The sequence below is a fragment of the Microcaecilia unicolor genome, chromosome 6 (genome assembly GCF_901765095.1).
Source record: "Microcaecilia unicolor chromosome 6, aMicUni1.1, whole genome shotgun sequence".
In the NCBI taxonomy this organism is placed as follows: Eukaryota; Metazoa; Chordata; class Amphibia; order Gymnophiona; family Siphonopidae; genus Microcaecilia; species Microcaecilia unicolor.
In genome coordinates, this window is record NC_044036.1 from 151,538,300 (window position 1) to 151,554,316 (window position 16,017).

Here is a 16,017-nt window from a genome sequence, read left to right on the forward strand (position 1 = left end):
AAACAGACCCGACCCCCCCCCCCCCCCCCCACCATGCAGTAAGTCTATTGGAGATTAGCACAGATACACTTATTTATTTGTTGCATTTGTACCCATAAACGATAAGCGAATCTGGTATGTAGGATATCACAAATGATTGAAAGGGGGTGGAAAAGACCAGATTCGCTTATCATTTATTGTTGTAATTCACAACCAAAGCGAAAGTTTCCCCTTTTGTGTTTTGTTACTTGCATTTGTACCCCACATTTTCCCACCTATTTGCAGGCTCAATGTGGCTTACATAGTACCGTCAAAGGCGTTTGCCCAGTCGGTGGTTAACAAATACAACGTTGTATAGTGATTGTATGAGGTATAAGTGGAGGGTCGAAATGGATGAAGATTGCGTGTTGTCCTGTGCAATCATAGTCATGCTGTGTTGGTAGGTGAAGAGGGTTACGTGGGGTCATTGGGGTAGGCCTTTTTGAAGAGGTTAGTTTTTAGTGATTTCCTGAAGTTCAAGTGGTTGTAGATTGTTTTCACAGCTTTTGGGAGCCCATTCCATAGTTGTGCGCTTATGTAGGAGAAGCCAGCTGCGTAAGTTGTTACTTATTGCCTTCTATTTAGGAAGTGTATCGATGCTAATCAGCAATGTGCATCACTTTGCATTTGCCCACATTAACTTTCATCTGCCATTTAGATGCCCAGTCTTCCTACAATTTTTCAGAGTCTGCATGTGTTTTAACAACTATGAATAGTTGTGTCATCTGCAAATTTAACCACCTCACTTGTCATTCCAATTTCCAGATCATTTATAAATGTTAAATAGCACCGGTCCCAGTACAGACCTCTGCGGCAGTCCACTATTCACCCTTTTCTATTGAGAAAAAACTGCAAATTAACCCTATCCTCTATTTTAGGTCCAATAACCAATTCGTAATGCACAACAAAACATTACCTCCTATCCCATTTTAATTTTCTCTGTAATCTCTCATGAGGAATTTTATCGAAAGCTTTCTGAAAATCTAGGTACACAATCCAATCGGGAGATGGACTTCTTTCTCTCATGGGCGCCCAAATCGGTATAATCGAAAGCCGATTTTGGGCACCTCCAACTGCACTCTGTCGTGGGAACAAACAAAGTTGACGGGGGTGTGGCGGAGGCATGGTGAAGGCGGCACTGGGTGTGTTTATCGGCGGAGAGATGGGCGCGTTCGGCCGATAACGGAAAAAAAAGGGCGCCAGAAGCAAGAATTTGGATCACTTTTTTGAACCCTTTTTTTTCACGAACAAGTCCCCCAAAAGTGCCCCAACTGCCCAGATGACCACCGGAGGGAATCGGGGATGACCTCCCCTGACTCCCCCAGTGGTCACTAACCCCCTCCTACCAAAAAAAAAAGAAGTTTAAAAACTTTTTTTTCCCAGCCTGTATGCCAGCCTCGAATGTCATACCCAGCTCCATCACAGCAGCATGCAAGTCCTTGGAGCAGTTGTTAGTGGGTTCAGTGCACTTCAGGCAGGTGGACCCAGGCCCATCCACCCCCCCCTACTTGTTACACTTGTGCTGCTAAATGGGAGCGCTCCAAACCGCCTCCAAAACCCACTGTACCCACATGTAGGTGCTCCCCTTCAGCCATAAGTGCTATGGTAATGGTGTAGAGTTTTGGGCAGTGGGTTTTGGGGGGGATTTGGGGGCTCAGCACCCAAGGGAAGGGAGCTATGCACCTGGGAGCTATTTAAAATTTTTTTTTTACTTTTTACAAGTGCCTCCTAGGGTGCCCAGTTGGTGTCCTGGCATGTGAGGGGGGACCAGTGCACTACGAATCCTGGCCCCTCCCACGACCAAATGCCTTGGATTTGTTCATTTTTGAGCTGGGCGCCTTCGGTTTCCATTATTGCTGAAAACCGATACCACCCAGCTCAAAGCACAAACCGTATTATCAAAACAAAAGATGGACGCCCATCTTTTTCGAAAATATGGTCTTTCCCGCCCCTTCGCGTACCCCTCCTCCGAGATAGGCGCCCATGGAGATGGGCGTTTGCGTTCGATTATGCCCCTCTATATCAACCGGCTCACTTTTAGCCATATCTTTTATCTATGCCTTCAAAGAATTGAAGCAAATTGGTGAGGCAAGATTTCCCTTGGCTGAACCCTTGCTGACTCTATCCCATTAAACCATGTTCATCTATGTATTCTGTAATTTTACTCTTTATAATAAGTTTTCACTATTTTGCCCGGCACTGAAGTCAGGCTTATCGGTCTGTAAGATTACCCCTGGAATCCTTTTTAAAAATAGGCATTACACATTGGCCACCTTCTAATCTTTAGGTACTACGGACAATTTTAACAACAGGTTACAGATCACTAACAGTAGATCAGCACTTTCATGTTTGAGTTCTTTCAGCATCTTCCATGACATTGGCCTAGTGATTAGAGCACTGGTCTTGCAATCCAGAGGTGGCTGGTTCAAATCCTGCTGCTGCTCCTTGTGATCTTGGGCAAGTCACTTAACCCTCCATTGCCTCAGGTACAAACTTAGATTGTGAGCCCTCCTGGGACAGAGAAATAGCCAGAGTACCTGAATGTAACTCACCTTGAGCTACTAATGAAAAAGGTGTGAGCAAAATCCAAATAAAAATAAATAAATAAATTGCAGAGACCTGAGAACTGTCCCTTGAAGGTCAAAACAAATAGCCCAACACCCTTGAAGTGTGCTGCAGCAGACAGTCTCAAGCATTCCCACTTAGCTTGGGAGTGGCTCTATCACTGACTTTGAAAGCCTAATTAGCCATATAACACTTGTCCTGGACAGTCAACACAATTGCCTAGCCAGAATCAAGACCAAGAAGGGAATCAGCCTGCCTGCCGTATGTAATGGCTTAACTCCTGCTGACTCTCTGGCAATGAAGATGAAACAAAAAAGTGAGGAGAATGGATGAGGATACCAACTGTTTTATATTTATTCACTTAAAAAATTATATGTACATAACAGCGACCCGACACGGCCGTGTTTCGGCACAATGGCCTGCTTCAGGGGTCTTTATAACCTTGGATGATGTAGTTTAGAATATATGTTCCAAGGGAAATAACGGGAAACAGGTCACTCTGGTCTCCTCTCTTCAAAATAATATATATGAGATATATATATTTTTTTAAAAAACGAGCATCTAAGTACTCCTCTCCTAAGAGTTATCGGCAAATTGTAAAAGTGCTTTTACAATTTGCCGATAACTCTTAGGAGAGGAGTACTTAGATGCTCGTTTTTAAAAAATATATATATATCTCATATATATTATTTTGAAGAGAGGAGACCAGAGTGACCTGTTTCCCGTTATTTCCCTTGGAACATATATTCTAAACTACATCATCCAAGGTTATAAAGACCCCTGAAGCAGGCCATTGTGCCGAAACACGGCCGTGTCGGGTCGCTGTTATGTACATATAATTTTTTAAGTGAATAAATATAAAACAGTTGGTATCCTCATCCATTCTCCTCACTTTTTTGTTTCATCTTCACGGTGTCGTGAGGATTTTTTACCTCCTTTTTTGCCTTCGCTTCGACTCTCTGGCAATGTCATTCAAAACAGTTTGAGTTCTGTACCTCCATTTGCTGATGGGGAAACACAATCCATTTGTCTGGACTGGTCTAGCAGGATGAAAAGGAATATTTGTTTATAATGTAACATGCTTCCATCCCAGTGGCTGATGCATATCAAATTTTACAAATAAAAAATTTAGGACTTCTCTATAAGATGCATTATCAAAAACTTTGCTAAAACCCAGACCTATGTGCAGTGCATGCTCCTGATCCAATTCCCTGGTCAACCTTAACCTCACTTTAAACAGGAACCTCTTTTAGAGTTTTTCTAGGACAATGACTAAAATACATGAGTCTTTCAAGGAGGTGTAGCCTATGTGCAGTACAAAGGAATTGATGAGTGCACAAAATTAGACAACCACCAAGATGCTGAGGTGTTTTACAATTTCTGGAGTGAGGCGTAGTCTGGCTGTTACAGCAGAGAGCTGAACAAGGATAACTAAGGTTCAAATACCACCAATGACCTTGTGATCTTGGGCAAGTCACTTAACCCGCCATTGCCTTAGATACAAACTGAGGTTTTAAGCCCTGTGGGGACAGTAAAATACCAACTGTACCCTGAATGCAACTAGCCTTGAGCTACACCTATAAAAAGGTATGTACTAGATCCAAAATCCCTCCTGTCCTGCCCCTCCCTGTGGACCACAAAACAGATGCACTCTAGAGCCCACAGTTTCAAGCTGATTTATTAGAAGTCATTATCCCTCATTCAATGGCTGGAACCATCATAACTTAATATACTACATTTCCTCTGAGTTCCGAGAGATGTGGTAGCCGTGTTAGTCCATTTTTAAAGGTAATCAAGCCAGAACACTGTACCAATGATTTTATGGTGAGAATACTGAAAGGAGAAATTAGATCTTACCTGCTAATTTGCTTTCCTTTAGTCCCTCCGGACCGGACCAGGATTGGACTGATGGGTTGTGCTCGCCTACCAGCAGGTGGAGACTGAGAAAAAACTCTGACTCTAGAGAGCCAATAGGAGCCCTGGCCATGTGACCTTAGCCTCAGTATTTGAATAACAAAGCAGGAAAGAAAGAAAGACCTTCTGTGCCGTATGGAATCCTAGCAGCCACAAAGCACTCGGCAATGCCAAGTATCAGAGCTCACCAGCAACTCTCACCAGAGAAGTGGTATGGCCCGATATGTATTACAGCTCACCAGCAACTCTCACCAGAGAAGTGGTATGGCTCACTTGTACTATAGCTCACCAGCAACTCTCACCAGAGAAGCGATATGGCTCACATGTAATATAGCTCACCAGCAACTCTCCCCAGAGAAGTGGTATGGCTCACTTGTACTATAGCTCACCAGCAACTCTCCCCAGAGAAGTGGTATGGCTCACATATAATATAGCTCACCCGCAACTCTCACCAGAGAAGTGGTATGGCTCACTTGTCTTATAGCTCACCAGCAACTCTCACCAGAGAAGTGGTATGGCCCACTTAAGATTTTATATATATTCCATCAACTGAGCTTACCAGCAACTCTCACCAGAAAAGTGGTAAATCATATTTAAGGTTTTATAGATATTCCAGCAACTGAGCTCAGCCACAACTCTCACCAGAGAAGTGGTATGGCGTATTTAAGGTTTTATAGATAGATTCCAGCAATTGAGCTCACCAGCAACCACCAGAGAAGTGATATAGACCACGTAAAGTTCTGTATATATATAGTATTGTTCCACGAATCGTAAAGGAATGAATACACTTCCTACTGAATACACTTCCTACTTAATAAAAGAAGCTAAAGAGTAGAGAGAACATGGGAGGGGCCTGGTCCGGTCCGGAGGGACTAAAGGAAAGCAAATTAGCAGGTAAGATCTAATTTCTCCTTCCTTAGCGTCCCTCCGGACCGGACCAGGATTGGACTGATGGGAAGTACCAAAGCAGTAATCTGAAGGGAGGGACCCTATGAAAACTGCAGAGAAATGTTCATGCTGCATAGGCCACCTGGCGACAACTAACATGTAGTGTGTCCCAATGAGCAAAATAAAATGAAACTAGGACTAAGTTGCCAACTTACCAATGTGCACCGAGAGCACCAAAAATCGCCATAGTAAGAATAGATCCCGCTTCTGAAGTTGTGGAATATGTTGTAATACGCTGTGGAACTGCCCTCTCAGCGAGAAGAGAAATAGACATTCTCATTTCCTTGATCCTTCGCGATATAGCGGGTTAGAAACAATGAAAAACTTTTACGCCTACTGGCTAGAAGGACAAAACCAATAAGAAAAAACCGATTGGGAAAGGTGAAAACTTTAAACTACAGCAGACCGAAAAGAAGTTACCAACCGTAGAAGTATTCCACACATAGATCTACTTGCTGCAATGGTTACTAGGAAACACTGCTTGAAGAGGAAAACTTTATAGAAAAAGTTATGGCTACTAGAAAACAGAACTTTAAGAGTCTATTCACCTAGTTCACCTAGCTGGTGGACGAAGCGGGGGGTACAGGTGCAGGACTCTTTTAAGAAACCGCTTTGACAGTGGATGCTGCATAAGCGTGCGGTTGTCAACAGTATCATGCATCACTGATAGAGCTGCCAAATGAACTCTAATGGATGAGTAAGACAGACAAGATTTCGCAAGATGCAGAAGACATTCCAAAACATGCAAAATGGATACTGTTTGTGGAATGAAGTGGCGAGAGGAGAACCACAGAGTGAACTGTCGCCACTTTGATTCATAGGACTTTAATGTAGATTTCTGTCTGGAAGCAATTAAAACTTGAAGTACTTCCTGCGAAAATATCAAAGATGTTGCGGACCCAGTAACCACGCCATAAGTTTGAGTGACTGGGGGTCCAGATGTAGAAGGGTGCCTTGGTTCTGCGTAAACACCTAGTGAGATGACGGAAGAAACGCATAAAGAAGGTTGAAAAACCCATGCTGGACGTTGGCATCTGTCCCTGTCTCCGTCAAGACTGTTGCTGAACGGAAGAAGCAAGAAATGTTCGTGAGCCTGAAGGCAAAAAGAGATAGCCCTGAAGTGTCGCAGTGAGGAAGTAAGGCTGAAAAAAAAAATAAGAGTCCATTCACCTAAATGCAGGGTGACACAACTAAGAAAAAATGAGTACAAACTCAAGAGTATACTCTTAACTCCTCCTTGGCGGATGACATAACCCATTGCCATGGCAAGGACCAACATAGCTCTCTCCGCCTTGTTTGTCAGTAGGGAAAACAAAATTCACCCGAAGGTAAAACGAATTGCTGAGGTCCCCCAGAAAAAAAATATATACAAACAAGCTTCTGCCAAAAAGTGTACTGCACGAAGGATCCCAATGACAGAACTAAGGTTCTTGAGATAACTAGATGACACTTAAATAGCGCGATTGATGACCCTGAGATTCGCAATAGGATGAAGGAAAATTCCTTCTTGGGCATTAGAAAGTAAAATTGCATTCTGCAGAATAGAGCGAGGAAATGGCCGAAGGCCCAAGGTCACCAAGAAAAATACAGAGGAGACAAAAGACTGTGCACCAACCTGACTAAACAAAGAGAAAATCAGAGATATCTGATGAGAGATCAAATGAGAGGCCTGGCTACAATCACCACCCAACCTAGAGACTGTAAGAAATGCAACACCCGGTGCGTGACCTGAGAACTCTGCTGATAAGACTTTCTCCAATTAGGCAGTCGTCTAGGTAAGAATGAAATGACCCTAAGAGCGCAATGAACATCCTCTTAGATCTATAAAAGAACGGAAGAGAGAGTACTGCTGAAAATGACCGGTTAATGCATAAGCAAAAAACTAGCCATTCTCTGGATCCTGAGGAGAAGAGAAAGGGTGACCAAGGACACCAGTTAAATAGGGCTACAAACTCCAACCCTATCTCTATGGTGTTCCATAGTTGGGTAAGTTCGGAATATAGAAAGTTCTGAATATAGGAGTTCACCAGCTATGGTAGTACGCTCCGGACAGAAAAAAATTGTCCCAGTTTGATTCACTGGCCTGTAATTTCTTGGATCTCCCTAATCCACATACCACGGTCATGCATCCTCCCTCACTGAGATGTAGATTGTAAGCTCCTTTGAGCAGGGAACGTCCTTCTTTGTTAATTTGTACAGCGCTGCGTAACCCTAGTAGCGCTCTAGAAATGTTAAGTAGTAGTAGTAGTACCAGACTCACACCCAATAGATATGAATGTTGAGCTTGTTTCAGGTTAAAACACCGAACCTAGGCCCAGGGTCCCCAGTGTTCCTAGTGGTGAACAGCCATGGCAAATATTGTATGCGTTAGTTTGCAGAATTACTGCAAAGCCTTGCTTTTGGAGCAGAGATTTCTGTTCGATACTCTCGTGAGAGGTTTTTTTTTTTTTGTTTTGTTTTTTCCCCTTTAATGCTGTTCTGGCTGTAGAAAGGTGGACATTTGAGCTTCCCCAGAATGGCAAAACTTATGTACCTATGCCCATTAGATATGAATGCTGGACTTGATGGACTTTAGGCCTTACCCAGCATAACCATACTTATGTACCTATGGCATAAATACACAGGAAGTGAGTGAATCCCCTTCCAATTGAAAGAACACTCTGGAGTGAAGGCGCATAGAATGAAAATGAAAAAGGACAAACTTGGAAATTACCTGTAACGAAAAAAGTGAAGTTGTGCCACAGCCACTTGGTGAAGGCAGTGTAGACAAGACTGTATCTGAATTCAAGAAAGCTTGATATAACATCAGGTCTCTAAGGAAGAGATAGCAGATGGTATGTATTGGCATACTGGACCAAACCAGGATGTTTATAATCTGCCAATGCTGAACTAATAGAGTAGAGACAAACACGAGTAGATGGTTTGAGGACCGTCCACTATCTTTAAGTGAAAGGATGACTTTATTCTCTAAGTGACCATATGTCCTGTAAAAACCAGAAGAAAGCTAAAATGAAATATGAGAGGCTTCAAGGCAGTTGGAAAAGAAGGGAAGACATGAATAAAGCATGCCTGCTAAGGCAGCTGAGTGATTGGGAGCTTGGTAGACAGGACTGTCCCTCAGAGAATATGAAAGAGCTGATATATCCCCATGGCATCTGAACAATATACTGTATGCCTCTAGAGAAGGCTTCTTAACACTGTATAACACTATAGCCATTGAGAGTGATTGTCTGTTAAGTTCTTAAAACACTATATAACATCATAGGCATGGAGTAAAATGCTTGAAAGGAACTAAGATATTATGGTCAGAATTGCAAAGTATCAATCAATTGACTCTTAGATAATGTAGTCCTATTCACCAGGGAATGAGAAAGACAGAAATTTACTCTATGCCTATAGAGAAAGTTTCTAAAGTTCTTAAAACACTGTATAATACTACAGCTATTGAGGAAAATGCTTGAAATGAATTATGATATTATGATAAGATGTAGATTTTTCCACCAGGCAATGAAAAATGACTGAGCACCAGAAAAAACTAGTGTTAACAGCCCCGTGATACATAGAAATTTAAAAGAAGAAAAGCTTGTTATATATCCATATATGAAAGGAGCCCCCTTTCAACCAAATATTGCCTGCTGATGTGAAGAGCATTTTAGAATACGCCGTTCAGCACATACAAGTGTACACATCTTGGAGCCGAACTGCTCTATGAACTGCAGCCTTACCTTCAGCAGAGAGATCCCTGACTGATAAGATGGAGGGAGAAACAAAATGGCCGCCGTTCGCGCCACTGGCCCCATGGCGATCGTCGACAGCGCGCCCGACACCTCCGAACAAGCGGAGCCCAGTGGAACGGCGAAGAAACAACAGCCGGCGAAAAAGGCCCCGAAAAAACCGGAGGCAGCACCGGACCCGAAGAAACCTTGAAGGGAGAGCAAAATTTACACGTTCCGGCTGCGTGAACTGCGCGACGCTGACCGACAGCAGCTGTTTGAACTTTTAAGCCATATCGGAAAAAACAGGTGGCCGCGCTTACGCAGTTCGCACCTTTCTTTTTTTTTTTCATTTGTTTAAACTGCCGCTGCCAAAACGCAAGAAAATGGAGGAAATTAAATCTGACGAGAAAAATCGCTGTTTAAAGTCACAGACACTGAATTATTTTCTTCTGTTTTTTTTTTTGTTTTTTTTTATATCCCCTCAATCATAATAAAACACTGGAGCTGCCTGCTTGTTAGAAGTCTGGGGAAAGAAAGGCTGCTTCTTTGAATTTCCTTTTATTTGATTTAATTCTTTTAAAGCAGCTGCCTGTTAAAAGTGGCTGCCTCTCCCAAAGACGGTACACCTTTCCAGAGAAAGGGACGGCCCTTCCCTGCTAAGCCAGGGAGATGGGGAGGAAGGGGGGTGGACTCGAGACACCCGAGTTTAACACCCCCGAGGCTGTCAAAGAAAGAAGAGAAAGGAAACCCTGTCAAGCCTCTAAATAAGATTCCAGGCACAGAAGAATTATCACAAATATCTGTAATATCTAAAGAGAAAAGGAGAGAGACTAATGGGCTCACTTCCTACCTGCTGGGAGACTGAGAAAATACTGAGGCTAAGGTCACATGGCCAGGGCTCCTATTGGCTCTCTAGAGTCAGAGTTTTTTCTCAGTCTCCACCTGCTGGTAGGCGAGCACAACCCATCAGTCCAATCCTGGTCCGGTCCGGAGGGACGCTAAGGAAGGAAACTTTAAAACAATACAGGAACGCAAGACATTTGAAGTCAAAATGATTATAAACATTTTGACACCCACCAGACAGGACTTAAAGATCTGGGTTTTCCAGCCCATTATAAGCCATGAAATTCCACTGCTTTGTCACCCTCTGATCACCATATATATCTCCCTGTCCCTCATCCTCTCAGCCCTCTCTGTTTCTCACCTAGCTCACCCCTCCCTCATTCCTTCAGACTGTCACTGAAATACTTTGATGTTTCACTTATATATGCTGTTACTTATCAAAATTTGCTTATTTCTGATCTGACGAAGGGCCACTTTCGAAAGCTAATCAAAAAATGTATTAAGTTAGTCCAACAAAAAAGGTATCATCTTATTTTCTTTTCTATGTTTTATTTATTCTATTGATTACCTCTGAGTTCTCAAAGTACACTAATGCAGTAAACACCATATAATGCTTACCTGATGAAGTAAAGAACTGTTTGCCAGTCCTTGTGTCCCTGGGACTGCACTGGCATGTTTCGTGTGATTGTTCACAGATGGCACTTTGGCAATCTTACAGGATTTGCTGCTGCTGCTGTTCATGCTACTGGAACCAGGTGAGCATTTCCGCTTCTTTCCTATCAGTTTGTCTAGGGAAGCATGTGAATGTGAAAAACTGCTGTGTGAATTTACAGACTGCTCGCTTGGCTGATGAACAAAGGGTCCTAATGACAGAGTGGAGTCACTACTGTTCATCACCACACTCATTCTCTTTATCGATTCTGCAGGGCTTCCAGTAGGAGGGCCCCTCCCTGATTGGTCATGTTTGAAACTCACAGAGTTAGCTTTATTAGTCATACAATTGAGGCCACTGCTGTGCAAGCCACTGTGGGACAAAGATGTCATCGATGAGTGATAGGAGGAGGAGGAGGAGGAGGTCGCAGAGTTCACTACACAGTTTTTCCTAACTGTGGAATGAGAAGAAGAATATGCTAGCAGCGGGGAGCTGATTTTCCGTTTCTTTCCTGAGCCACCAGTGCTAATGTTGCCACTGGTACTGTTACAGTTCAGGCTGCTAGCAGAAGATTCCTTAGGTTTTAAAGACTTGCTGGATTTAGGTTTCTGAGGTTTGGTGGATATGGGTGATGGAACAGAGGAAAGCACTGAAGGTGTTGCAGGAGATGGAGACACGTGTCTTGATTGCATACTACAGAGAGGATCCATGGCACCCAGAGCAGCAGGATGGGCGTTTAGTGTAGTTCCATACGATAGTACCTTACTATCAAGGGATGTACAGGAAGGCGAAACCAGTAGTGGTGATGGCATAAATGTATTGGGTGAAAGGAAACCTGTTGCACTGACACTGTACTGTAACGTAGGCATTGAGTTTGTGCTGGTCCGGTGTGGAGCCTGCGCTGATGCCGAGTTACTGGATGCTGGAGGAATTTTTCTAAAAAAAAAAACAGAGGATATTGATAATGTTCTATTGCACACATACATACCATGCATTTTCATTTTACAGAAGTGAATGCGTTTATAATTTCTGGTGCCATGGAATTTTTTTTTAGTGCTGTAAACTATCTTCTGATTTTAAAACCTGTAACAGTAAGTGAATTTTTACTGTTTAGTCCTTCAACTACTTATTAGCTGGCTCTACTGCAGAAAGCTGAGAATAGGTTCAAACTGGCCCATGTGATTCTCTTTCAAGTGTACTGCACGACTTCCTATACTGGGCAGGCTGAGCAACTATTGGCCAACCTGGGAAATGCATGAGCACAATGTTGTGGTGATAGGGGAGTGGGGAAGGAGATGGGGAGAAAGCAGGCACAAGGGGTGTGTGTGTTTCGGGGGGGGGGGGGGGTTCTTTCGCAGCTATGGGCAGTTCTAGTGTAGCTATCATTTTAACTAACTGGTATTTACATCCTTAGAACTTAGAAGCAACACTTCCTCCAGCTTAAAAATAAACGTGTTTGGGAAAAATGTTGATGATACCAAGTACTCTGCTTTGAGCATCTGAAAATAAACCAAATGAATAAATAAATACTGCAAACCACATCTGGTGGCTAAGTGTAGCTCAGATTTTGACAGACATCACTGTGTGATTTTAATCTCTTAAGTTTTATTGAGCAATATTCAGCTAGCCAAAAGAAAAACAGGTGGCCAGTCTACTGCATATGCAACAATCTTCAGACTGGCAATGTGAAAAATGTTCATTTATGTTATCTCGTTGGCTCAGCATCAGTTTGCTTCATTACAGTTCTCTTTGAATTTTGGAAGAAAAAGTTGCATTATACATAACCCCTCTCTGAAAAGCCCATGAAAGACATCTTATAGAGGTATTTATTGAAGTGCCCTTTTCAAACATAGCAAGTGAATGCTTTTTTTATCATGCACCCTTATACTGGAGTGGAATAGCAGCCCAGCAGGCTAAGAACAAGGGAAGCCAGGGTTCAGATTCTGCTGTGTTCTTGGGCAATTCATTTTACCTTCTATTACCTCTGGTACAAACTTAGGATTTGATTCACTAAAGTGCATGGTGCCGAGACTCAACATGCATTACTACGATATAGCTCCTATTGCTCAAAATAGGATCTGGAATAAATATCTGTAAATGTGTGTTTGTTCTAGTTCTTCAACTATAAGCCCTCTTGGGACAGGGAAATATCTATTGCACTTGCATGTAACTTGCCTTAAGCTGCCAATGAAAAGTGTGAGCTAAAAACCCAAACACTTGAAAACATCTGTTTTTTTTAAAGTTGGTAAAGTACCAAGGAGTTCCAGTGGTCATGTCAGAGTCATGCTGGACATAACTTTGAATTCATGTTTTCTCTTATGTCATCTTACAGAGGGACAACAAGCAAAATAGTGAGGTGGATGCAAGGAGGATATCTAGTAGTCTTTATTATCAACAGCAACAAAAAAAATGACCCAATACGGCCGTGTTTCAGCACAAAGGCCTGCCTCAGAGGTCAAGTAAATCTCTTATGTTATGGCGCAAACCACTTAACAAAAGAGTCAAGTCAAAGACTACTAGATTCCTCCTTGCATCCACCTCACTTTTTTGCTTGTCGTTCATATCTACGTGAGGGTTTCCTCTCCTTTTTCGTTTGGCTCATCTTACAGAGGAAAACAGGGAACCACACAGCACCTACTAAAGGAGACTGGTGCAGTCCTGATGGCTGCTCAAGTCCCATGGAGCACCTAGTTGTCATATACCAATCCTGCAAAAGCACACCTTTTTAGATATTAGAATTATTGATGGGCAGCACCACCCTGTTTAACAGTAACCTCTAAAGTTTTCAATTACTGTAAACAATTAAAGAGGCCAGTTTATTTTGTTATATATCGAGGCTTATTTTCAAAGCAGTTAGTAACCTATGGAAGTTTGTAAGTCTAAGGCTCATTTTTATAAAGCCACACTAGAAGCTGCTAGTGAGATAATGCCGACAAAGCCCATTCACTTTGAATGGGCTCCATCGGCAATGCCACACGGCTTGAGAAAAGGGGGGGGGGGGGGGTCTAAGTGTTTTGAAAATGAGCCCCATAGTACTTTAAAAAGACAAAACACACAGTGTGTGATAACTGAACATGCTTGGCAAAAATACTACACATGAATCTTCAGTGGAGAAGGAGAAGCATTTGCAGATATAGTTTGAAGGTTAAAAAAATATATACATATATATACAGATTGACTTACTTCCACATCTGTGAATTAAGATGCTTGTCTACCATGAAATTAAGTGCACATCGGATATGGTCCCATTGCTTATCAAATACATAACAACCTCTTCCGATCTGCCGGCTCCCAAAAGTACAGAACTAAAAAAACAATATATATATTTATATATACACAAAAATAAGCATCTTTATACTACATCATATTTAATAAGAAAAAAATACTATCCCGTGCTTCTCTTATAAAACTGATTACAACGAGGAATCCTAAAACCTTTTCACCCACCCAAAGTTATTTTCATATTGTGTTCAGACGTCAAAATTAAATGTGTACATAAAATCATCTCTCTATCAAATATGCTGGCTAGCTCTCCATCTGCTATAAAGAGGAGCCTCTACCTCAAGAGTACATCTTTATTGGTGTGGATATTTTCTCCTGCTCCATTGTACTTTGAACTCAATCAAAATCAAGGCTGGGATTACCCAGGAATTTCTGCATCCAAAATCATATCTTTTTATAAAACTAAACATGCAGATAAACCCAACCACAATTTGGGGACACTCATTATTTTATGTAAAGAGCACAATTTGACTACTATCTCCCCCTTAACATGGGACCACACTAGGAGCATAGCCAAACCAAAACTTTTGGATGTGTATGGGACCCAAGTGGGTGGACATAAAAATTTTCTCCCCCCACCACATATGAACCCTGGTTTTCCTAATTCTTGGTTTTCACCGCATGGCGTGCCAGCAGCACTGGGACACTACCGCTGACTGCTCGGTCTTGGCAGGAGTTCTGGCTGCCCAAGGAGGTGGTCTTCAGCTGGCGGGGCTTGAGGATCCCTACAGCCACAGCAAAAGATGCTGGCAGAGATCTGGGCCCATCTGTAGCTACCACTCTGGCACACATACTTTTTACCCAGAAGAGATAAAGGGGTATAGTTAAATTTGGGGAGGAAACTATGTGCTGCGATTCCACCTTCAAAATCACTGCACGTCCTTCCCAACAAGTACTTTGCATCTTTGAAAATTCACTTGCAAGCCTGTGGATTCACAGCAGCCATGGACCTGCAAACTGACTGCAGAGTTTCATTATTGACCTGTGTGTAAAATCAAAAGCCAAAATGCAAATAAAAATGAGAATTACACCCAGCACTGTCTAGTCTAGAACAGTGCTATTCAGCCCTCTCTCCTGGAGGCAGGCCTAGCCAGTCAGATTTCAGGACTACCACAATGAATATGCATAAGATAAAAGTTACATATACTGAATACCTATTATATGCAAATATCTCTCATGCATATTCATTATGGCAAACCTGAAAACCTGACTGGCTGAGTGTCTCCAGGAGAGGGTTCAGAAGCACTGATCTAGTGCATTATCTGAGTGTCAGAATTTACCTGACAAGTATACAGACAAGTGAAAAAGTCACATCAGAACACAGAATACAAAAATCAGTTTATTTAAGTCTGGTAAACCCACATGTTTGTCTGAACTACAGCAGCAAGTAAACCGAACTGGCTAAATGTCAGCCCTAGTGTTCTTGTGATCTGCTGAAAGCTGGGTTTCCTAAGCCAGCAGAAAATAGATTTTCCAATTAAAAATATGCATTGAAAGGTGAATATACTATATGCTCTTCACAGTATTTCAAAGCAATTTCTACAGTAAGCAGCTGTATTCTTATGAATGATTTATATTGCCATCCATTAAGGATCCCTCCCCAATATGGAGACTGTTCCCCTCAGTCTTTTTGTCCTTGCTACTGCACCAATGTATCACCCTGCTTTCTATATAATGGAGGCGCAAGTGTATACAGGCACAATTTTCCAAATCAAAAGTACCCATGTACTTTGCAGCTATGCGAGCAGTCATCAACTGTCCTCTAAATAAAGGTTATGCCCCTTGAGCGCTTTCATAATAATATATGCCAGAAATGTTTTCATCCCTCCGTAACTGTTCTGAACCCTCATGAATTCCCATCCAACAGTCTACAAACCCAGGATCCGAATTTAGAAACCTATCTGTAGCCAACTACAGGCTCAAAGTAGGCCCTAAAATCGCGTTTTGAAAGTGTCAAACCCCTCCGAGAAAAACTTCACTGGCTCCCAATCAAAGAACGTATTGCTTTCAAAATCTGCTTCATGACCCATAAAATCATCTATGGCAAAGCCCCAGGGTGCATGAAGGACCTCATAGACC

General features: G+C 42.3%; 1 protein-coding gene across 1 annotated transcript in view; it reads right to left on the bottom strand.

Moving 5' to 3' along the window:
* ATXN7 (ataxin 7) overlaps positions 1-16,017 on the bottom strand; it is a 118,314-nt gene that overhangs the window by 4,124 nt on the left and 98,173 nt on the right. Inside the window, exons 12-13 of the mRNA XM_030206337.1 lie at positions 13,840-13,961; positions 10,623-11,592 (exon numbers count right to left, since the gene is read on the bottom strand). Coding sequence (XP_030062197.1) covers positions 10,623-11,592; positions 13,840-13,961 — 1,092 coding nt within the window. The remainder of the gene's footprint in view (positions 1-10,622; positions 11,593-13,839; positions 13,962-16,017) is intronic.